Raw genomic sequence first — 26,543 nt, 5'->3', positions numbered from 1 at the left:
AGCTCCCTCTACACTGTCCCATCAAACACTCCCAGGGCAGGTACAGGGTTAGATACAGAGTAAAGCTCCCTCTACACTGTCCCATCAAACACTCCCAGGGCAGGTACAGGGTTAGATACAGAGTAAAGCTCCCTCTACACTGTCCCATCAAACACTCCCAGGGCAGGTACAGGGTTAGATACAGAGTAAAGCTCCCTCTACACTGTCCCATCAAACACTCCCAGGGCAGGTACAGGGTTAGGTACAGAGTAAAGCTCCCTCTACACGGTCCCATCAAACACTCCCAGGGCAGGTACAGGGTGAGATACAGAGTAAAGCTCCCTCTACACTGTCCCATCAAACACTCCCAGGGCAGGTACAGGGTTAGATACAGAGTAAAGCTCCCTCTGCACTGTACCATCGAACACTCCCAGGGTCAGGTACAGGGTTAGATACAGAGTAAAGCTCCCTCTACACTGTCCCATCAAACACTCCCAGGGCAGGTACAGGGTTAGATACAGAGTAAAGCTCCCTCTACACTGTCCCATCAAACACTCCCAGGGCAGGTACAGGGTTAGATACAGAGTAAAGCTCCCTCTACACTGTCCCGTCAAACACTCCCAGGGCAGGTACAGGGTTAGATACAGAGTAAAGCTCCCTCTACACTGTCCCATCAAACACTCCCAGGGTCAGGTACAGGGTTAGATACAGAGTAAAGCTCCCTCTACACTGTCCCATCAAACACTCCCAGGGTCAGGTACAGGGTTAGATACAGAGTAAAGCTCCCTCTACACTGTCCCATCAAACACACCCAGGGTCAGGTACAGGGTTAGATACAGAGTAAAGCTCCCTCTACACTGTCCCGTCAAACACTCCCAGGGCAGGTACAGGGTTAGATACAGAGTAAAGCTCCCTCTACACTGTCCCATCAAACACTCCCAGGGTCAGGTACAGGGTTAGATACAGAGTAAAGCTCCCTCTACACTGTCCCATCAAACACTCCCAGGGCAGGTACAGGGTTAGATACAGAGTAAAGCTCCCTCTACACTGTCCCGTCAAACACTCCCAGGGCAGGTACAGGGTTAGATACAGAGTAAAGCTCCCTCTACACTGTCCCATCAAACACTCCCAGGGCAGGTACAGGGTTAGATACAGAGTAAAGCTCCCTCTACACTGTCCCATCAAACACTCCCAGGGCAGGTACAGGGTTAGATACAGAGTAAAGCTCCCTCTACACTGTCCCATCAAACACTCCCAGGGCAGGTACAGGGTTAGATACAGAGTAAAGCTCCCTCTACACTGTCCCATCAAACACTCCCAGGGCAGGTACAGGGTGAGATACAGAGTAAAGCTCCCTCTACACTGTCCCATCAAACACTCCCAGGGCAGGTACAGGGTTCGATACAGAGTAAAGCTCCCTCTACACTGTCCCATCAAACACTCCCAGGGTCAGGTACAGGGTTAGATACAGAGTAAAGCTCCCTCTACACTGTCCCATCAAACACTCCCAGGGCAGGTACAGGGTTAGATACAGAGTAAAGCTCCCTCTACACTGTCCCATCAAACACTCCCAGGGCAGGTACAGGGTTAGATACAGAGTAAAGCTCCCTCTACACTGTCCCGTCAAACACTCCCAGGGCAGGTACAGGGTTAGATACAGAGTAAAGCTCCCTCTACACTGTCCCATCAAACACTCCCAGGGTCAGGTACAGGGTTAGATACAGAGTAAAGCTCCCTCTACACTGTCCCATCAAACACTCCCAGGGTCAGGTACAGGGTTAGATACAGAGTAAAGCTCCCTCTACACTGTCCCATCAAACACTCCCAGGGTCAGGTACAGGGTTAGATACAGAGTAAAGCTCCCTCTACACTGTCCCGTCAAACACTCCCAGGGCAGGTACAGGGTTAGATACAGAGTAAAGCTCCCTCTACACTGTCCCATCAAACACTCCCAGGGTCAGGTACAGGGTTAGATACAGAGTAAAGCTCCCTCTACACTGTCCCATCAAACACTCCCAGGGTCAGGTACAGGGTTAGATACAGAGTAAAGCTCCCTCTACACTGTCCCGTCAAACACTCCCAGGGCAGGTACAGGGTTAGATACAGAGTAAAGCTCCCTCTACACTGTACCATCAAACACTCCCAGGGAAGGTACAGGGTTAGATACAGAGTAAAGCTCCCTCTACACTGTCCCATCAAACACTCCCAGGGAAGGTACAGGGTTAGATACAGAGTAAAGCTCCCTCTACACTGTCCCATCAAACACTCCCAGGGAAGGTACAGGGTTAGATACAGAGTAAAGCTCCCTCTACACTGTGCCATCAAACACTCCCAGGGAAGGTACAGGGTTAGATACAGAGTAAAGCTCCCTCTACACTGTCCCGTCAAACACTCCCAGGGCAGGTCCAGGGTTAGATACAGAGTAAAGCTCCCTCTACACTGTCCCATCAAACACTCCCAGGGCAGGTACAGGGTTAGATACAGAGTAAAGCTCCCTCTACACTGTCCCATCAAACACTCCCAGGGTCAGGTACAGGGTTAGATACAGAGTAAAGCTCCCTCTACACTGTCCCATCAAACACTCCCAGGGCAGGTACAGGGTTAGATATAGAGTAAAGCTCCCTCTACACTGTCCCATCAAACACTCCCAGGGCAGGTACAGGGTTAGATACAGAGTAAAGCTCCCTCTACACTGTCCCATCAAACACTCCCAGGGTCAGGTACAGGGTTAGATACAGAGTAAAGCTCCCTCTACACTGTCCCATCAAACACTCCCAAGGCAGGTACAGGGTTAGATACAGAGTAAAGCTCCCTCTACACTGTCCCATCAAACACTCCCAGGGCAGGTACAGGGTTAGATACAGAGTAAAGCTCCCTCTACACTGTCCCGTCAAACACTCCCAGGGCAGGTACAGGGTTAGATACAGAGTAAAGCTCCCTCTACACTGTCCCATCAAACACTCCCAGGGTCAGGTACAGGGTTAGATACAGAGTAAAGCTCCCTCTACACTGTCCCATCAAACACTCCCAGGGTCAGGTACAGGGTTAGATACAGAGTAAAGCTCCCTCTACACTGTCCCATCAAACACTCCCAGGGTCAGGTACAGGGTTAGATACAGAGTAAAGCTCCCTCTACACTGTCCCGTCAAACACTCCCAGGGCAGGTACAGGGTTAGATACAGAGTAAAGCTCCCTCTACACTGTCCCATCAAACACTCCCAGGGTCAGGTACAGGGTTAGATACAGAGTAAAGCTCCCTCTACACTGTCCCATCAAACACTCCCAGGGTCAGGTACAGGGTTAGATACAGAGTAAAGCTCCCTCTACACTGTCCCGTCAAACACTCCCAGGGCAGGTACAGGGTTAGATACAGAGTAAAGCTCCCTCTACACTGTCCCATCAAACACTCCCAGGGAAGGTACAGGGTTAGATACAGAGTAAAGCTCCCTCTACACTGTCCCATCAAACACTCCCAGGGAAGGTACAGGGTTAGATACAGAGTAAAGCTCCCTCTACACTGTCCCATCAAACACTCCCAGGGAAGGTACAGGGTTAGATACAGAGTAAAGCTCCCTCTACACTGTGCCATCAAACACTCCCAGGGAAGGTACAGGGTTAGATACAGAGTAAAGCTCCCTCTACACTGTCCCGTCAAACACTCCCAGGGCAGGTCCAGGGTTAGATACAGAGTAAAGCTCCCTCTACACTGTCCCATCAAACACTCCCAGGGCAGGTACAGGGTTAGATACAGAGTAAAGCTCCCTCTACACTGTCCCATCAAACACTCCCAGGGTCAGGTACAGGGTTAGATACAGAGTAAAGCTCCCTCTACACTGTCCCATCAAACACTCCCAGGGCAGGTACAGGGTTAGATATAGAGTAAAGCTCCCTCTACACTGTCCCATCAAACACTCCCAGGGCAGGTACAGGGTTAGATACAGAGTAAAGCTCCCTCTACACTGTCCCATCAAACACTCCCAGGGTCAGGTACAGGGTTAGATGGAGAGTAAAGCTCCCTCTACACTGTCCCATCAAACACTCCCAGGGCAGGTACATGGTTAGATACAGAGTAAAGCTCCCTCTACACTGTCCCATCAAACACTCCCAGGGTCAGGTACAGGGTTAGATACAGAGTAAAGCTCCCTCTACACTGTCCCATCAAACACTCCCAGGGCAGGTACATGGTTAGATACAGAGTAAAGCTCCCTCTACACTGTCCCATCAAACACTCCCAGGGTAGGGACAGGGTTAGATACAGAGTAAAGCTCCCTCTACACTGTCCCATCAAACACTCCCAGGGTCAGGTACAGGGTTAGATACAGAGTAAAGCTCCCTCTACACTGTCCCATCAAACACTCCCAGGGAAGGTACAGGGTTAGATACAGAGTAAAGCTCCCTCTACACTGTCCCGTCAAACACTCCCAGGGCAGGTACAGGGTTAGATACAGAGTAAAGCTCCCTCTACACTGTCCCGTCAAACACTCCCAGGGCAGGTACAGGGTTAGATACAGAGTAAAGCTCCCTCTACACTGTCCCGTCAAACACTCCCAGGGTCAGGTACAGGGTTAGATACAGAGTAAAGCTCCCTCTACACTGTCCCGTCAAACACTCCCAGGGCAGGTACAGGGTTAGATACAGAGTAAAGCTCCCTCTACACTGTCCCGTCAAACACTCCCAGGGCAGGTACAGGGTTAGATACAGAGTAAAGCTCCCTCTACACTGTCCCGTCAAACACTCCCAGAGTCAGGTACAGGGTTAGATACAGAGTAAAGCTCCCTCTACACTGTCCCGTCAAACACTCCCAGGGCAGGTACAGGGTTAGATACAGAGTAAAGCTCCCTCTACACTGTCCCGTCAAACACTCCCAGGGCAGGTACAGGGTTAGATACAGAGTAAAGCTCCCTCTACACTCTCCCATCAAACACTCCCAGGGTCAGGTACAGGGTTAGATACAGAGTAAAGCTCCCTCTACACTGTCCCATCAAACACTCCCAGGGTCAGGTACAGGGTTAGATACAGAGTAAAGCTCCCTCTACACTGTCCCATCAAACACTCCCAGGGTCAGGTACAGGGTTAGATACAGAGTAAAGCTCCCTCTACACTGTCCCATCACACACTCCCAGGGTCAGGTACTGGGTTAGATACAGAGTAAAGCTCCCTCTACACTGTCCCATCAAACACTCCCAGGGCAGGTACAGGGTTTGATACAGAGTAAAGCTCCCTCTACACTGTCCCATCAAACACTCCCAGGGCAGGTACAGGGTTAGATACAGAGTAAAGCTCCCTCTACACTGTCCCATCAAACACTCCCAGGGTCAGGTACAGGGTTAGATACAGAGTAAAGCTCCCTCTACACTGTCCCGTCAAACATTCCCAGGGCAGGTACAGGGTTAGAGACAGAGTAAAGCTCCCTCTACACTGTCCCGTCAAACACTCCCAGGGTCAGGTACAGGGTTAGATACAGAGTAAAGCTCCCTCTACACCGTCCCATCAAACACTCCCAGGGTCAGGTACAGGGTTAGATACAGAGTAAAGCTCCCTCTACACTGTCCCATCAAACACTCCCAGGGCAGGTACAGGGTTAGATACAGAGTAAAGCTCCCTCTACACTGTCCCATCAAACACTCCCAGGGTCAGGTACAGGGTTAGATACAGAGTAAAGCTCCCTCTACACTGTCCCATCAAACACTCCCAGGGCAGGTACATGGTTAGATACAGAGTAAAGCTCCCTCTACACTGTCCCATCAAACACTCCCAGGGTAGGGACAGGGTTAGATACAGAGTAAATCTCCCTCTACACTGTCCCATCAAACACTCCCAGGGTCAGGTACAGGGTTAGATACAGAGTAAAGCTCCCTCTACACTGTCCCATCAAACACTCCCAGGGAAGGTACAGGGTTAGATACAGAGTAAAGCTCCCTCTACACTGTCCCGTCAAACACTCCCAGGGCAGGTACAGGGTTAGATACAGAGTAAAGCTCCCTCTACACTGTCCCGTCAAACACTCCCAGGGCAGGTACAGGGTTAGATACAGAGTAAAGCTCCCTCTACACTGTCCCGTCAAACACTCCCAGGGTCAGGTACAGGGTTAGATACAGAGTAAAGCTCCCTCTACACTGTCCCGTCAAACACTCCCAGGGCAGGTACAGGGTTAGATACAGAGTAAAGCTCCCTCTACACTGTCCCGTCAAACACTCCCAGGGCAGGTACAGGGTTAGATACAGAGTAAAGCTCCCTCTACACTGTCCCGTCAAACACTCCCAGTGTCAGGTACAGGGTTAGATACAGAGTAAAGCTCCCTCTACACTGTCCCGTCAAACACTCCCAGGGCAGGTACAGGGTTAGATACAGAGTAAAGCTCCCTCTACACTGTCCCGTCAAACACTCCCAGGGCAGGTACAGGGTTAGATACAGAGTAAAGCTCCCTCTACACTCTCCCATCAAACACTCCCAGGGTCAGGTACAGGGTTAGATACAGAGTAAAGCTCCCTCTACACTGTCCCATCAAACACTCCCAGGGTCAGGTACAGGGTTAGATACAGAGTAAAGCTCCCTCTACACTGTCCCATCAAACACTCCCAGGGTCAGGTACAGGGTTAGATACAGAGTAAAGCTCCCTCTACACTGTCCCATCACACACTCCCAGGGTCAGGTACTGGGTTAGATACAGAGTAAAGCTCCCTCTACACTGTCCCATCAAACACTCCCAGGGCAGGTACAGGGTTTGATACAGAGTAAAGCTCCCTCTACACTGTCCCATCAAACACTCCCAGGGCAGGTACAGGGTTAGATACAGAGTAAAGCTCCCTCTACACTGTCCCATCAAACACTCCCAGGGTCAGGTACAGGGTTAGATACAGAGTAAAGCTCCCTCTACACTGTCCCGTCAAACATTCCCAGGGCAGGTACAGGGTTAGAGACAGAGTAAAGCTCCCTCTACACTGTCCCGTCAAACACTCACAGGGTCAGGTACAGGGTTAGATACAGAGTAAAGCTCCCTCTACACCGTCCCATCAAACACTCCCAGGGTCAGGTACAGGGTTAGATACAGAGTAAAGCTCCCTCTACACTGTCCCATCAAACACTCCCAGGGCAGGTACAGGGTTAGATACAGAGTAAAGCTCCCTCTACACTGTCCCGTCAAACACTCCCAGGGCAGGTACAGGGTTAGATACAGAGTAAAGCTCCCTCTACACTGTCCCATCAAACACTCCCAGGGTCAGGTACAGGGTTAGATACAGAGTAAAGCTCCCTCTACACTGTCCCATCAAACACTCCCAGGGTCAGGTACAGGGTTAGATACAGAGTAAAGCTCCCTCTACACTGTCCCATCAAACACTCCCAGGGCAGGTACATGGTTAGATACAGAGTAAAGCTCCCTCTACACTGTCCCATCAAACACTCCCAGGGTCAGGTACAGGGTTAGATACAGAGTAAAGCTCCCTCTACACTGTCCCATCAAACACTCCCAGGGCAGGTACATGGTTAGATACAGAGTAAAGCTCCCTCTACACTGTCCCATCAAACACTCCCAGGGTAGGGACAGGGTTAGATACAGAGTAAAGCTCCCTCTACACTGTCCCGTCAAACACTCCCAGGGTCAGGTACAGGGTTAGATACAGAGTAAAGCTCCCTCTACACTGTCCCATCAAACACTCCCAGGGTCATGTACAGGGTTAGATACAGAGTAAAGCTCCCTCTACACTGTCCCATCAAACACTCCCAGGGTCAGGTACAGGGTTAGATACAGAGTAAAGCTCCCTCTACACTGTCCCATCAAACACTCCCAGGGTCAGGTACAGGGTTAGATACAGAGTAAAGCTCCCTCTACACTGTCCCATCAAACACTCCCAGGGTCAGGTACAGGGTTAGATACAGAGTAAAGCTCACTCTACACTGTCCCATCAAACACTCCCAGGGCAGGTACAGGGTTAGATACAGAGTAAAGCTCCCTCTACACTGTCCCATCAAACACTCCCAGGGCAGGTCCAGTCCGGCCGAGCCCCCTGGTTATATCCAATTAACGAGAATCTCTTTCTCCTGCCGACTCAGACTGTTTCAGCACGAAGGTGGACCTGGCATTCCTGATTGATGGATCAGGGAGCATCGTTCCAGAGGATTTCAAACGGATGAAGATTTTCATGGTCAGAATCCTGCGCCGTTTCCAGGACAGGGACGTCCAGGTGGGAGCCCGACCTGCTTCAAATCTCCCTCCCCCTCCCTCCCTCACACTCCCTCCCCCTTACAATCCCCTCACCCTGCCCTGGGTGGGATATTAAAGGGTACGGGGAGTGACGGGGGAGAGTGGGATTAGACTGGGTGGGATATTAAAGGGTACGGGGAGTGAGGGGAGAGTGGGATTAGACTGGGTCGGATATTAAAGGGTACGGGGAGTGAGGGGAGAGTGGGATTAGACTGGGTGGGATATTAAAGGGTACGGGGAGTGAGGGGAGAGTGGGATTAGACTGGGTGGGATATTAAAGGGTACGGGGAGTGAGGGGGAGAGTGGGATTAGACTGGGTGGGATATTAAAGGGTACGGGGAGTGAGGGGAGAGTGGGATTAGACTGGGTGGGATATTAAAGGGTACGGGGAGTGAGGGGAGAGTGGGATTAGACTGGGTGGGATATTAAAGGGTACGGGGAGCGAGGGGGAGAGTGGGATTAGACTGGGTGGGATATTAAAGGGTATGGGGAGTGAGGGGGAGAGTGGGATTAGACTGGGTGGGATATTAAAGGGTACGGGGAGTGAGGGGAGAGTGGGATTAGACTGGGTGGGATATTAAAGGGTACGGGGAGCGAGGGGGAGAGTGGGATTAGAGTGGGTGGGATATTAAAGGGTACGGGGAGCGAGGGGGAGAGTGGGATTAGAGTGGGTGGGATATTAAAGGGTACGGGGAGTGAGGGGAGAGTGGGATTAGACTGGGTGGGATATTAAAGGGTACGGGGAGTGAGGGGAGAGTGGGATTAGACTGGGTGGGATATTAAAGGGTACGGGGAGTGAGGGGAGAGTGGGATTAGAGTGGGTGGGATATTAAAGGGTACGGGGAGTGAGGGGGAGAGTGGGATTAGACTGGGTGGGATATTAAAGTGTACGGGGAGTGAGGGGAGAGTGGGATTAGACTGGGTGGGATATTAAAGGGTACGGGGAGTGAGGGGAGAGTGGGATTAGACTGGGTGGGATATTAAAGGGTATGGGGAGTGAGGGGGAGAGTGGGATTAGACTGGGTGGGATATTAAAGGGTACGGGGAGTGAGGGGGAGAGTGGGATTAGACTGGGTGGGATATTAAAGGGTACGGGGAGTGAGGGGGAGAGTGGGATTAGACTGGGTGGGATATTAAAGGGTATGGGGAGTGAGGGGGAGAGTGGGATTAGACTGGGTGGGATATTAAAGGGTACGGGGAGTGAGGGGAGAGTGGGCTTAGACTGGGTGGGATATTAAAGGGTATGGGGAGTGAGGGGGAGAGTGGGATTAGACTGGGTGGGATATTAAAGGGTATGGGGAGTGAGGGGGAGAGTGGGATTAGACTGGGTGGGATATTAAAGGGTATGGGGAGTGAGGGGAGAGTGGGATTAGACTGGGTGGGATATTAAAGGGTACGGGGAGTGAGGGGAGAGTGGGATTAGACTGGGTGGGATATTAAAGGGTACGGGGAGTGAGGGGAGAGTGGGATTAGACTGGGTGGGATATTAAAGGGTACGGGGAGTGAGGGGAGAGTGGGATTAGACTGGGTGGGATATTAAAGGGTACGGGGAGTGAGGGGGAGAGTGGGATTAGACTGGGTGGGATATTAAAGGGTACGGGGAGTGAGGGGAGAGTGGGATTAGACTGGGTGGGATATTAAAGGGTACGGGGAGTGAGGGGGAGAGTGGGATTAGACTGGGTGGGATATTAAAGGGTACGGGGAGTGAGGGGGAGAGTGGGATTAGACTGGGTGGGATATTAAAGGGTATGGGGAGTGAGGGGGAGAGTGGGATTAGACTGGGTGGGATATTAAAGGGTACGGGGAGTGAGGGGAGAGTGGGCTTAGACTGGGTGGGATATTAAAGGGTATGGGGAGTGAGGGGGAGAGTGGGATTAGACTGGGTGGGATATTAAAGGGTATGGGGAGTGAGGGGGAGAGTGGGATTAGACTGGGTGGGATATTAAAGGGTATGGGGAGTGAGGGGAGAGTGGGATTAGACTGGGTGGGATATTAAAGGGTACGGGGAGTGAGGGGAGAGTGGGATTAGACTGGGTGGGATATTAAAGGGTACGGGGAGTGAGGGGAGAGTGGGATTAGACTGGGTGGGATATTAAAGGGTACGGGGAGTGAGGGGAGAGTGGGATTAGACTGGGTGGGATATTAAAGGGTACGGGGAGTGAGGGGGAGAGTGGGATTAGACTGGGTGGGATATTAAAGGGTACGGGGAGTGAGGGGAGAGTGGGATTAGACTGGGTGGGATATTAAAGGGTACGGGGAGTGAGGGGAGAGTGGGATTAGACTGGGTGGGATATTAAAGGGTACGGGGAGTGAGGGGAGAGTGGGATTAGACTGGGTGGGATATTAAAGGGTACGGGGAGTGAGGGGAGAGTGGGATTAGACTGGGTGGGATATTAAAGGGTACGGGGAGTGAGGGGAGAGTGGGATTAGAGTGGGTGGGATATTAAAGGGTACGGGGAGTGAGGGGGAGAGTGGGATTAGACTGGGTGGGATATTAAAGGGTACGGGGAGTGAGGGGAGAGTGGGATTAGACTGGGTGGGATATTAAAGGGTACGGGGAGTGAGGGGAGAGTGGGATTAGACTGGGTGGGATATTAAAGGGTACGGGGAGCGAGGGGGAGAGTGGGATTAGACTGGGTGGGATATTAAAGGGTACGGGGAGTGAGGGGAGAGTGGGATTAGACTGGGTGGGATATTAAAGGGGACGGGGAGTGAGGGGAGAGTGGGATTAGACTGGGTGGGATATTAAAGGGTACGGGGAGTGAGGGGAGAGTGGGATTAGACTGGGTGGGATATTAAAGGGTACGGGGAGCGAGGGGGAGAGTGGGATTAGAGTGGGTGGGATATTAAAGGGTACGGGGAGCGAGGGGGAGAGTGGGATTAGAGTGGGTGGGATATTAAAGGGTACGGGGAGTGAGGGGAGAGTGGGATTAGACTGGGTGGGATATTAAAGGGTACGGGGAGTGAGGGGAGAGTGGGATTAGACTGGGTGGGATATTAAAGGGTACGGGGAGTGAGGGGAGAGTGGGATTAGAGTGGGTGGGATATTAAAGGGTACGGGGAGTGAGGGGGAGAGTGGGATTAGACTGGGTGGGATATTAAAGTGTACGGGGAGTGAGGGGAGAGTGGGATTAGACTGGGTGGGATATTAAAGGGTACGGGGAGTGAGGGGGAGAGTGGGATTAGACTGGGTGGGATATTAAAGGGTATGGGGAGTGAGGGGAGAGTGGGATTAGACTGGGTGGGATATTAAAGGGTACGGGGAGTGAGGGGGAGAGTGGGATTAGACTGGGTGGGATATTAAAGGGTACGGGGAGTGAGGGGAAAGTGGGCTTAGAGTGGGTGGGATATTAAAGGGTACGGGGAGTGAGGGGAGAGTGGGATTAGGCGGGGTGGGATATTAAAGGGTACGGGGAGTGAGGGGAGAGTGGGATTAGACTGGGTGGGATATTAAAGGGTACGGGGAGTGAGGGGAGAGTGGGATTAGACTGGGTGGGATATTAAAGGGTACGGGGAGTGAGGGGAGAGTGGGATTAGACTGGGTGGGATATTAAAGGGTACGGGGAGTGAGGGGAGAGTGGGATTAGACTGGGTGGGATATTAAAGGGTACGGGGAGTGAGGGGAGAGTGGGATTAGAGTGGGTGGGATATTAAAGGGTACGGGGAGTGAGGGGGAGAGTGGGATTAGACTGGGTGGGATATTAAAGTGTACGGGGAGTGAGGGGAGAGTGGGATTAGACTGGGTGGGATATTAAAGGGTACGGGGAGTGAGGGGAGAGTGGGATTAGACTGGGTGGGATATTAAAGGGTATGGGGAGTGAGGGGGAGAGTGGGATTAGACTGGGTGGGATATTAAAGGGTATGGGGAGTGAGGGGGAGAGTGGGATTAGACTGGGTGGGATATTAAAGGGTACGGGGAGTGAGGGGGAGAGTGGGATTAGACGGGGTGGGATATTAAAGGGTACGGGGAGTGAGGGGAGAGTGGGATTAGACTGGGTGGGATATTAAAGGGTACGGGGAGTGAGGGGGAGAGTGGGATTAGACTGGGTGGGATATTAAAGGGTATGGGGAGTGAGGGGAGAGTGGGATTAGACTGGGTGGGATATTAAAGGGTACGGGGAGTGAGGGGGAGAGTGAGATTAGACTGGGTGGGATATTAAAGGGTACGGGGAGTGAGGGGGAGAGTGGGATTAGACTGGGTGGGATATTAAAGGGTACGGGGAGTGAGGGGAGAGTGGGATTAGACTGGGTGGGATATTAAAGGGTACAGGGAGTGAGGGGAGAGTGGGATCAGACTGGGTGGGATATTAAAGGGTACAGGGAGTGAGGGGAGAGTGGGATTAGACTGGGTGGGATATTAAAGGGTACGGGGAGTGAGGGGAGAGTGGGATTAGACTGGGTGGGATATTAAAGGGTACGGGGAGTGAGGGGAGAGTGGGATTAGAGTGGGTGGGATATTAAAGGGTACGGGGAGTGAGGGGGAGAGTGGGATTAGACTGGGTGGGATATTAAAGGGTACGGGGAGTGAGGGGGAGAGTGGGATTAGACTGGGTGGGATATTAAAGGGGACGGGGAGTGAGGGGGAGAGTGGGATTAGACTGGGTGGGATATTAAAGGGTACGGGGAGTGAGGGGAGAGTGGGATTAGAGTGGGTGGGATATTAAAGGGTACGGGGAGTGAGGGGGAGAGTGGGATTAGACTGGGTGGGATATTAAAGGGTACGGGGAGTGAGGGGGAGAGTGGGATTAGAGTGGGTGGGATATTAAAGGGTACGGGGAGTGAGGGGGAGAGTGGGATTAGACTGGGTGGGATATTAAAGGGTACGGGGAGTGAGGGGAGAGTGGGATTAGACTGGGTGGGATATTAAAGGGTACGGGGAGTGAGGGGAGAGTGGGATTAGACTGGGTGGGATATTAAAGGGTACGGGGAGTGAGGGGGAGAGTGGGATTAGAGTGGGTGGGATATTAAAGGGTACGGGGAGTGAGGGGAGAGTGGGATTACATGGGTGGGATATTAAAGGGTGACCGGATGCAGGGATTGGACTAATGTCGCAGGGTCACACTCTCGATGGGCAGAATGGACTGGTTCGAACAGTCGTCTGGGACATTTCGCGGTGGGTGGGGGTGTGTCTAGACTCTGGTCCGTTTTGCAAATCCTCTCAGTTGTGTAAACTCTCCCTTTCCTTTACAAACTGCTGCTCTGTCACTTTCAATTCCCGTCGCTCTGACTCTGCGATTATAGAATGGGCCTCCTTCCCCCCTCGTCTTGCCACAGTCACTCAGTGGATGAGAGAACAGATTATTCATGAGGGGGGCAGACGGGGCCCTCGGTTTAACGTCTCATCCGAAAGACGGCCCCTCCGACAGTGCGGCGCTCCCTCGGTACCGACCCTCCGACAGTGCGGCGCTCCCTCAGTACCGACCCTCCCACAGTGCGGCGCTCCCTCAGTACCGACCCTCCGACAGTGCGGCGCTCCCTCAGTACCGACCCTCCCACAGTGCGGCGCTCCCTCAGTACCGACCCTCCGTCAGCGCGGCGCTCCCTCGGTACCGACCCTCCGACAGCGCGGCGCTCCCTCAGTCCCTCAGAACAAATCAGAATAACATTACCGCATTCAGTAGCAGCGGCCAGGTCTGATCACCCTGACACAAGGGTGATGTTTGTCTGGCTGGAGACAGCGATAGGGAGGGAGGGAGGCGGAGGGGTCGAGGGGCCAGGGAGGGATTTGAACAGGAGGATGGCGAATCTTTAAACGGAGGCGTTGGGCGAACGGGGAGGCAGGGTCGGTCCAGCGAGCACAGGGGAGGGGGTGAACGGGAGTTGGGGTGTTTTGGAGGGGAGTCGTTGAGTAACGGTGAAAGTTTCTCCTCTCTGCCTCCGACCCTCCCAGTTTGCAGTGATGCAGTTTTCACACCTCGTCAGGAAAGAATTTAATTTCGAGGAATTCGAGAGGTCGAACAGGAGTGAGCTGATGGTGTCCCGAATCGAACAGATTAAAGGGGATACGTACACCCCGACCGCAATCAAAGCAATCGGGTGAGAACAGAGGGGACGAGGAGCAAGATCCCGATAGTGTTAACACCACCTGAAACTATCGTCACGGTGTTTCACAGGGGGAGGGGGATATGGGTACACACTCACACTCAAACACACTCACACAGGCACTCACTCACACTCACACACACACTCACACAGGCACTCGCACACACACGCTCGCACTCACTCACACTCACACACACGCTCGCACTCACGCACAGACGCTCACACTCATGCACGCACGCTTACTCACACACGCTCACACTCACACACACACTCACACTCACACACACACTCACACTCACACTGGTGATCACACTCACACAGGTGATCACACACACACACACACTCACACAGGTGATCACACTCACACACACACACAGGTGATCACACTCACACTCACACGCACTCACACAAACTCACACACTCACACAGGTGATCCTCCTGACACACACACACCCGGACAGGTGATCACACTCACACTCACACACTCACACAGGTGATCACACTCACACACTCACACTCACACCCGGACAGGTGATCACACTCACACTCACACACTCACACAGGTGATCACACTCACACACTCACACTCACACACACACAGGTGATCACACTCACACTCACTCGCACTCACACAAACTCACACACTCACACAGGTGATCCTCCTGACACACACACACCCGGACAGGTGATCACACTCACACTCACACACTCACACAGGTGATCACACTCACACACTCACACTCACACCCACACAGGTGATCACACTCACACTCACACTCACACACTCGCACAGGTGATCACACTCACACACTCACACTCACACACACACAGGTGATCACACTCACACTCACACGCACTCACACAAACTCACACACTCACACAGGTGATCCTCCTGACACACACACACACCCGGACAGGTGATCACACTCACACTCACACACTCACACAGGTGATCACACTCACACACTCACACTCACACCCACACAGGTGATCACACTCACACTCACACACTCACACAGGTGATCACACTCACACACTCACACTCACACCCGCACAGGTGATCACACTCACACTCACACACTCACACAGGTGATCACACTCACACTCACACACACACAGGTGATCACACTCACACTCACACGCACTCACACAAACTCACACACTCACACAGGTGATCCCCCTAACACACACACACACCCGCACAGGTGATCACACTCACACACACACTCACACAGGTGATCACACTCACACTCACACACTCACACAGGTGATCACACTCACACTCACACACTCACACAGGTGATCACACTCACACAGGTGATCACACTCTCACACACACACTCATACAGGTGTTCACACTCACACACACACACTCATACATGTGTTCACACTCACACACACACACACACTCGTACAGGTGTTCACACTCACACACACAAACTCACACACACTCACACAGGTGTTCACACTCACACACACGCACTCACACACACTCACACACACTCATACAGATGTTCACACTCACACACACGCACTCACACACACTCGTACAGGTGTTCACACGCACACACACACACACACACACACACTCACACAGGTGATCACACTCAGACACACACACACTCACACACACACACACAGGTGAACACACACACACACTCGTACAGGTGTTCACACTCACACACACTCGTACAGGTGTTCACACTCACACTCACACACACACACTCGCGCAGGTGATCACACACACTCATACAGGTGTTCACAATCACACACACACTCACACACACACACACGCGCACTCACACACTCATACAGGTGTTCACACTCACACTCACACACACTCACACAGGTGATCACAATCACGCACACACACACACTCACACACACTCACACAGGTGATCACACACACACTCACACACACTCGTAAAGTTGTTCACACTCACACACACACACACACACTCGTACAGGTGTTCACACTCACACACACTCACACAGGTGATCACACACACACACACACACACACACTCATACATGTGTTCACAATCACACACACTCACACACACTCTCACAGGTGATCACACTCACACACACACACACTCACACAGGTGATCATACACACACACACTCGTACAGGTGTTCACACTCACACACACGCACTCACACAGGTGATCACACACACACACACACTCGTACAGGTGTTCACACTCACACACACACACACACTCACACAGGTGATCACACACACACGCACACACACACACTCATACAGGTGTTCACAATCAAACACACACTCACACACACTCACACAGGTGATCACACTCACACACACACACTCACACAGGTGATCACACACACACACTCACACACACTCATACAGGTGTTCACACACACACACACACACACACTCACACACACTCAGGTACTCACACTCACACACTCACACACACTCGTACAGGTGTTCACACTCACACACACACTCACACACACTCGTAAAGGTGTTCACACTCACACACTCACACACACTCATACAGGTGTTCACACTCACACACACTCACACAGGTGATCACACACACACACACACACACACACACAGGTGTTCACAATCACACACACACACTCGTACAGGTGTTCACACGCACACTCACACAGGTGATCACACACACACACACTCATACAGGTGTTCACAATCACACACACACTCACACACACTCGTACAGGTGTTCACACTCACACACGCACTCACACACACTCGTAAAGGTGTTCACACTCACACACACACTCACACACACTCACACAGGTACTCACACACACTCAAACAGGTGATCACACACACACACACACACACTCATACAGGTGTTCACAATCACACACACACTCACACACACTCACACAGGTGATCACACACACACACACTCGTACAGGTGTTCACACTCACACACACGCACACACACACACTCATACAGGTGTTCACAATCAAACACACACTCACACACACTCACACAGGTGATCACACTCACACACACACACTCACACAGGTGATCACACACACACACTCACACACACTCATACAGGTGTTCACACACACACACACACACACACACACACTCACACACACTCAGGTACTCACACTCACACACTCACACACACTCGTACAGGTGTTCACACTCACACACACACTCACACACACTCGTAAAGGTGTTCACACTCACACACTCACACACACTCGTACAGGTGTTCACACTCACACACACTCACACAGGTGATCACACACACACACACACACACACACAGGTGTTCACAATCACACACACACACTCGTACAGGTGTTCACACGCACACTCACACAGGTGATCACACACACACACACTCATACAGGTGTTCACAATCACACACACACTCACACACACTCGTACAGGTGTTCACACTCACACACGCACTCACACACACTCGTAAAGGTGTTCACACTCACACACACACTCACACACACTCACACAGGTACTCACACACACTCAAACAGGTGATCACACACACACACACACACTCATACAGGTGTTCACAATCACACACACACTCACACACACTCACACAGGTGATCACACACACACACACTCGTACAGGTGTTCACACTCACACACACGCACTCACACACACTCGTACAGGTGTTCACACACTCACACACACTCACACACACATAGGTACTCACACTCACACACACACACACTCACACACGCTCGTAAAGGTGTTCACACTCACACACACACTCACTCACACTCGTACAGGTGTTCACACTCACACTCACAAAGGTGATCACACACACACACACACACACATACAGGTGTTCACAATCACACATACACTCACACACTCACACACTCACACAGGTGATCACACTCACACACACACACTCACACAGGTGATCACACACACACACACACTCGTACAGGTGTTCACACTCACACACGCACTCACACACACTCGTAAAGGTGTTCACACTCACACACACACACTCACACACACTCGTACAGGTGTTCACACTCACACACACTCACACAGGTGATCACACACTCACACACACTCATACAGGTGTTCACAATCACACACACACTCACACACACTCATACAGGTGTTCACACACACACACACACACACTCACACACACACAGGTGCTCACACTCACACACACACACTCGTACAGGTGTTCACACTCACTCACACACACACACACACTCGTACAGGTGTTCACACACACACTCACACACACAGGTGCTCACACTCACACACACACACACACACACTCGTACAGGTGCTCACACTCACACACACACACACTCGTACAGGTGTTCACACTCACACACACACACTCACACACACAGGTGCTCACACTCACACACACACACACACACACTCGTACAGGTGCTCACACTCACACACACACACACTCGTACAGGTGTTCACACACACACACACACACTCACACACACACACAGGTGCTCACACTCACACACACTCGTACAGGTGTTCACACTCACACACACACACACTCACACACACACACACACTCGTACAGGTGTTCACACACACACTCACACACACTCGTACAGGTGTTCACACTCACACACACTCACACACACTCGTACAGGTGTTCACACTCACACTCACACACACTCACACACACTCGTACAGGTGTTCACACTCACACTCACACACACTCACACACACTCGTACAGGTGTTCACACTCACACTCACACACACTCACACACACTCGTACAGGTGTTCACACACACACACACACACTCACACACACACTCGTACAGGTTTTCACACACACACACACACACTCACACACACACAGGTGTTCACACACACACACACACACTCGTACAGGTGTTCACACTCACACACACACACACACTCACACACACTCATACAGGTGTTCACACACACACACACACACACACACTCACACACACTCAGGTACTCACACTCACACACACTCGTACAGGTGTTCACACTCACACACACACTCACACACACTCGTAAAGGTGTTCACACTCACACACTCACACACACTCGTACAGGTGTTCACACTCACACACACTCACACAGGTGATCACACACACACACACACACACACACAGGTGTTCACAATCACACACACACACTCGTACAGGTGTTCACACGCACACTCACACAGGTGATCACACACACACACACTCATACAGGTGTTCACAATCACACACACACTCACACACACTCGTACAGGTGTTCACACTCACACACGCACTCACACACACTCGTAAAGGTGTTCACACTCACACACACACTCACACACACTCACACAGGTACTCACACACACTCAAACAGGTGATCACACACACACACACACACTCATACAGGTGTTCACAATCACACACACACTCACACACACTCACACAGGTGATCACACACACACACACTCGTACAGGTGTTCACACTCACACACACGCACTCACACACACTCGTACAGGTGTTCACACACTCACACACACTCACACACACATAGGTACTCACACTCACACACACACACACTCACACACACTCGTAAAGGTGTTCACACTCACACACACACTCACTCACACTCGTACAGGTGTTCACACTCACACTCACAAAGGTGATCACACACACACACACACACACATACAGGTGTTCACAATCACACATACACTCACACACTCACACACTCACACAGGTGATCACACTCACACACACACTCACACAGGTGATCACACACACACACACACTCGTACAGGTGTTCACACTCACACACACACACTCACACACACTCGTACAGGTGTTCACACTCACACACACTCACACAGGTGATCACACACTCACACACACTCATACAGGTGTTCACAATCACACACACACTCACACACACTCATACAGGTGTTCACACACACACACACACACACTCACACACACACAGGTGCTCACACTCACACACACACACTCGTACAGGTGTTCACACTCACTCACACACACACACACACTCGTACAGGTGTTCACACACACACACACACTCACACACACAGGTGCTCACACTCACACACACACACACACACTCGTACAGGTGTTCACACACACACTCACACACACAGGTGCTCACACTCACACACACACACACACACACTCGTACAGGTGCTCACACTCACACACACACACACTCGTACAGGTGTTCACACACACACACACACACTCACACACACACACAGGTGCTCACACTCACACACACTCGTACAGGTGTTCACACTCACACACACACACACTCACACACACACACACACTCGTACAGGTGTTCACACACACACTCACACACACTCGTACAGGTGTTCACACTCACACACACTCACACACACTCGTACAGGTGTTCACACTCACACTCACACACACTCACACACACTCGTACAGGTGTTCACACTCACACTCACACACACTCACACACACTCATACAGGTGTTCACACTCACACTCACACACACTCACACACACTCGTACAGGTGTTCACACACACACACACACACACACTCACACACACACTCGTACAGGTTTTCACACACACACACACACACACACACACACAGGTGTTCACACACACACTCACACACACTCGTACAGGTGTTCACACTCACACACACACACACAGGTGTTCACACACACACTCACACACACTCGTACAGGTGTTCACACTCACACTCACACACACTCACACACACTCGTACAGGTGTTCACACACACACACACACACACTCACACACACACTCGTACAGGTTTTCACACACACACACACACACACACACACAGGTGTTCACACACACACTCACACACACTCGTACAGGTGTTCACACTCACACACACTCGTACAGGTGTTCACACTCACTCACACACACACACACTCGTACAGGTGTTCACACTCACTCACACACACACACACTCGTACAGGTGTTCACACTCACACACACACACACACACACACACTCGTACAGGTGTTCACACTCACACACACCCACTCACACACAACCCACCCTCACCCTCACACACTCTCTCCCATTACCCGAACCCTCCCCCTTGTTCCCCCCCCCAGGGAGGAGATCTTTGTTGAACACAGCGGACTGAGGACCGACTCCAGACGTGTGATGATCGTCATCACTGACGGAAAGTCCAACGATCCCAACACCCGGTTTTCGGAGGCCATCGCCCGGGCCGAGAGCAAACGCATCCTGCGATTCGCAGTGGGGGTAAGGAGGCGGGGCGGGGGAGAGGGTGGGGGCCAGCGCCCCGGGAGGGGGGGTGGAGGGGGGCGAGCGGGCGCGACCGCGGGTCGGGATACGGGAAGGTCATCGTCCTGCCACCGACGGATGGAGGAGGGTGGGGTCAGGAGGACCCTCGGGCCGCGATCGAGGGATGGATTTTGGGCGTCTCTCTCACTCTCTCGGGATTTGCTCCCCACCACCCCCCCCGGGGAGGAGCTGTTTCTCTCCGGCCAGCGACTGGTCCTTTTTCTGACCCCTCTCTCCCTCTCTCCCTCCGCCCCCTCCTCCTCGTCATCAGGTGGGGGACGATTTCCAGACTGCGGACGGCCGTCAGGAGCTGGGAATCATCGCCTCCACCAATGACACCGTCTTCTCAGTCCAGAACTTTGACGCCCTGAAGTCCATTCAAGAGAAGCTGCAGGAGAAGATCTTCGCCATCGAAGGTGAGACGGGGGCTGTGAGTGTGTCATCGGGTCACGAGTGTGTCAGAGTGTGTGTCAGAGGGAGGGGGAGTGAGTCTGAGTCTGAGTGTGAGTCTCTCCCGGCCCGATGGCGAGCGTCTCTCCCGGCCCGGGCGCGAGCGTCTCTCCCGGCCCGGGCGCGAGCGTCTCTCCCGGCCCGGGCGCGAGCGTCTCTCTCTGTCCGAGCGCGAGCGTCTCTCCCGGCCCGGGCGCGAGCGTCTCTCTCTGCCCGAGCGCGAGCGTCTCTCTCTGTCCGAGCGCAAGCGTCTCTCCCGGCCCGAGCGCGAGCGTCTCTCCCGGCCCGGGCGCGAGCGTCTCCCCCGGCCCGGGCGCGAGCGTCTCTCCCGGCCCGGGCGCGAGCGTCTCTCTCTGTCCGAGCGCGAGCGTCTCTCCCGGCCCGGGCGCGAGCGTCTCTCCCGGCCCGAGCGCGAGCGTCTCTCTCTGTCTGAGCGCGAGCGTCTCTCCCGGCCCGAGCGCGAGCGTCTCTCGGTCGAAGCGGGGACGGTCAGACCCACCGACACACGGGCTGATACTGCGGACGCTGCTGACTGGAGCTGTGATTGGAAGGCGTTCATTCGACACTCGAACACTCGACTAAAAGCCAATCCTTCCATCTTCTCATTTCCGACAGGGGCTCAGGGAATTGTGAACACGACCTCATTTCAGAACGAGATGCGTCAGGAAGGGTTCAGCTCATACCTCACATCGGTGAGTCAAACTGTGGGATTATGTACGGTACAGCAGGTTCTGGTCTGGTTAGCCCACACTGGGAGCACTGTGCACAGTTCTGGTCTGGTTAGACCACACTGGGAGCACTGGGCACAGTTCCGGTCTGGTTAGACCACACTGGGAGCACTGTGCACAGTTCCGGTCTGGTTAGACCACACTGGGAGTACTGGGCACAGTTCCGGTCTGGTTAGACCACACTGGGAGTACTGGGCACAGTTCCGGTCTGGTTAGACCACACTGGGAGTACTGTGCACAGTTCCGGTCTGGTTAGACCACACTGGGAGCACTGGGCACAGTTCTGGTCTGGTTAGACCACACTGGGAGTACTGGGCACAGTTCTGGTCTGGTTAGACCACACTGGGAGTACTGGGCACAGTTCCGCTCTGGTTAGACCACACTGGGAGGACTGTGCACAGTTCCGGTCTGGTTAGACCACACTGGGAGTACTGGGCACAGTTCCGGTCTGGTTAGACCACACTGGGAGTACTGGGCACAGTTCTGGTCTGGTTAGACCACACTGGGAGTACTGTGCACAGTTCTGGTCTGGTTAGACCACACTGGGAGTACTGTGCACAGTTCTGGTCTGGTTAGACCACACTGGGAGTACTGGGCACAGTTCTGGTCTGGTTAGACCACACTGGGAGCACTGGGCACAGTTCCGCTCTGGTTAGACCACACTGGGAGCACTGGGCACAGTTCTGGTCTGGTTAGACCACACTGGAAGCACTGGGCACAGTTCTGGTCTGGTTAGACCACACTGGGAGCACTGGGCACAGTTCTGGTCTCCATATTATAGAAAGGATGTGGAGGCACTGGAGAAGGTGCAAAAAAGATTTACTGGGATGATCCCAGAACTGAGAGGTTTATAAACTATCAGGAAAGGCTGAACAGACTGGGGGTCTTTTCTCTAGAAAAGAGAAGACTGAGGGGTGACCTGATCGAGGTCTTTAAGATTATGAAAGGGTTCGATAGGGTAGACGTAGAGAATATGTTTCCACTTGTGGGGAGAGACCAGAACTAGGGGGGGGCCATAAATATAAGATAGTCACTAATAAATCCAATCGGGAATTCAGGAGAAACTTCTTTCCCCAGAGAGTGGTGAGAATGTGGAACTCGCTCCCACAAGGAGTAGTTGAGGTGAATAGTGTGGATGGATTTAAGGGGAAGCTGGATAAACACATGAGGGAGAGAGGGATAGAAGGAGATGGTGAGAGGGTGAGATGGAGGAGGGAGGGAGGAGGCTCGTGTGGAGCACGGACCCGTGGGGCCGAATGGCCTGTTTCTGGGCTGTACATTTGATGTTATTCTGTGTAAGTGGCGTTATACAGTACACACAGGGTCAGAGTTCGATTTACAAATATACACAGTGTGTACACACAGGGTCAGAGTTCGATTTACAAATATACACAGTGTGTACACACAGGGTCAGAGTTCGATTTACAAATATACACAGTGTGTACACACAGGGTCAGAGTTCGATTTACAAATATACACAGTGTGTGCACACAGGGTCAGAGTTCGATTTACAAATATACACAGTGTGTGCACACAGGGTCAGAGTTCGATTTACAAATATACACAGTGTGTACACACAGGGTCGGAGTTCGATTTACAAATATACACAGTGTGTACACACAGGGTCGGAGTTCGATTTACAAATATACACAGTGTGTACACACAGGGTCGGAGTTCGATTTACAAATATACACAGTGTGTACACACAGGGTCGGAGTTCGATTTCCAAATATACACAGTGTGTACACACAGGGTCAGAGTTCGATTTACAAATATACACAGTGTGTACACACAGGGTCAGAGTTCGATTTACAAATATACACAGTGTGTGCACACAGGGTCGGAGTTCGATTTACAAATATACACAGTGTGTACACACAGGGTCGGAGTTTGATTTACAAATATACACAGTGTGTGCACACAGGGTCAGAGTTCGATTTACAAATATACACAGTGTGTGCACACAGGGTCAGAGTTCGATTTACAAATATACACAGTGTGTACACACAGGGTCAGAGTTCGATTTACAAATATACACAGTGTGTGCACACAGGGTCAGAGTTCGATTTACAAATATACACAGTGTGTGCACACAGGGTCGGAGTTCGATTTACAAATATACACAGTGTGTACACACAGGGTCGGAGTTCGATTTACAAATATACACAGTGTGTACACACAGGGTCGGAGTTCGATTTACAAATATACACAGTGTGTACACACAGGGTCGGAGTTCGATTTCCAAATATACACAGTGTGTACACACAGGGTCAGAGTTCGATTTACAAATATACACAGTGTGTACACACAGGGTCAGAGTTCGATTTACAAATATACACAGTGTGTACACACAGGGTCGGAGTTCAGTTTACAAATATACACAGTGTGTACGCACAGGGTCGGAGTTCGATTTACAAATATACACAGTGTGGACATGTGAAAATTCTCCATGACGAGACTTCCTTCCCCTCAGGATACAGTGGTCCTGGGAGCCCTGGGAGCCTATGGCTGGAGTGGAGCATTACTTCTGTACAAAGATCACAAAGAGATCTTCGTCAACATAACCCTCTCAGAGAAAGACATCAGAAACAGTTACTTAGGTAAGTTCTAGTCCAAAACTCTCTCTACACTGTCCCGTCAAACACTCCCAGGGTCAGGTACAGGGTTAGATACAGAGTAAAGCTCCCTCTACACTGTCCCATCAAACACTCCCAGGGTCAGGTACAGGGTTAGATACAGAGTAAAGCTCCCTCTACACTGTCCCATCAAACACTCCCAGGGCAGGTACAGGGTTAGATACAGAGTAAAGCTCCCTCTACACTGTCCCATCAAACACTCCCAGGGTCAGGTACAGGGTTAGATACAGAGTAAAGTTCCCTCTACACTGTCCCATCAAACACTCCCAGGGTCAGGTACAGGGTTAGATACAGAGTAAAGCTCCCTCTACACTGTCCCGTCAAACACTCCCAGGGTCAGGTCCAGGGTTAGATACAGAGTAAAGCTCCCTCTACACTGTCCCATCAAACACTCCCAGGGTCAGGTACAGGGTTAGATACAGAGTAAAGCTCCCTCTGATGAACTGGATTCTTTCCCTCAGTCTGGTTCAGCTAAAACTGAGTCGAATACACCTTTAAAGTTCAACACAACTTTAATAGCAGGGTTCGTAGTGTGCAGCATTGATTTGGACTCCTGCTAGAGTTCCCTCTATGCTGGCAGAGCAAGACAAAGAACATGCAGAAAATACACCCGTTTATACAGATCAATAGGGGTTGGAACATTGCTAACATGAAGTTCAACACCAGTCATAAGCCGGGCATAGGTTGGCCATGAGGGGTTACCGAACTGCAGGCCAATCATGGACAATACAGTTTGCTGATCATGCCGCAGTGACAGACATAGATGGATGTCCCCTCATCTTCCAGCTTGGAATGTTTCCCCTCATCATCCCCATCCTTATCCGCTAACCTGGAATGTCTCCGGGCTCACTCGGCTCATTATTTTCCATTGATCAACCAGCTGTGCAGAGACACCCACACCAAACTCCCGACTCCCTAATGTTGCCATGCCAATGATGGGCATAAGCAGACCCCAACACCCAGCGAGTTCCTCACACCACTATTAGACTTGAAGGGGCCCATTGTCCGAACCGAAGCAGCTTCTAATTAACCCTTGCTTGTCATTCTTACTACTTTTCTACTTTGCCGCTTAGGCATTTGTACTTTACTTACTTTACTGGACACTGTCCATGTATGGGGATTCTCATTCCCCTCTTTTATCATTCCATGATAACCAATCTTTCCCCACTCAGCAATTCTGCCTGGG

General features: G+C 51.9%; 1 protein-coding gene across 1 annotated transcript in view; it reads left to right on the top strand.

Moving 5' to 3' along the window:
- Nucleotides 1-26,543, top strand: part of LOC137319860 (integrin alpha-X-like) — a gene marked incomplete at its 5' end in the record, with an annotated part of 65,405 nt that overhangs the window by 13,607 nt on the left and 25,255 nt on the right. The window contains 6 exons of the mRNA XM_067981773.1: nucleotides 8,032-8,162; nucleotides 14,073-14,218; nucleotides 21,348-21,501; nucleotides 21,815-21,959; nucleotides 22,609-22,685; nucleotides 25,195-25,321. Coding sequence (XP_067837874.1) covers nucleotides 8,032-8,162; nucleotides 14,073-14,218; nucleotides 21,348-21,501; nucleotides 21,815-21,959; nucleotides 22,609-22,685; nucleotides 25,195-25,321 — 780 coding nt within the window. The remainder of the gene's footprint in view (nucleotides 1-8,031; nucleotides 8,163-14,072; nucleotides 14,219-21,347; nucleotides 21,502-21,814; nucleotides 21,960-22,608; nucleotides 22,686-25,194; nucleotides 25,322-26,543) is intronic.

The sequence above is a fragment of the Heptranchias perlo genome, unplaced genomic scaffold (genome assembly GCF_035084215.1).
Source record: "Heptranchias perlo isolate sHepPer1 unplaced genomic scaffold, sHepPer1.hap1 HAP1_SCAFFOLD_906, whole genome shotgun sequence".
Lineage (NCBI taxonomy): Eukaryota > Metazoa > Chordata > Chondrichthyes > Hexanchiformes > Hexanchidae > Heptranchias > Heptranchias perlo.
The sequence above is the reverse complement of the archived record's forward strand: the minus strand, read 5'-3'. Positions and strand labels throughout refer to the sequence as shown.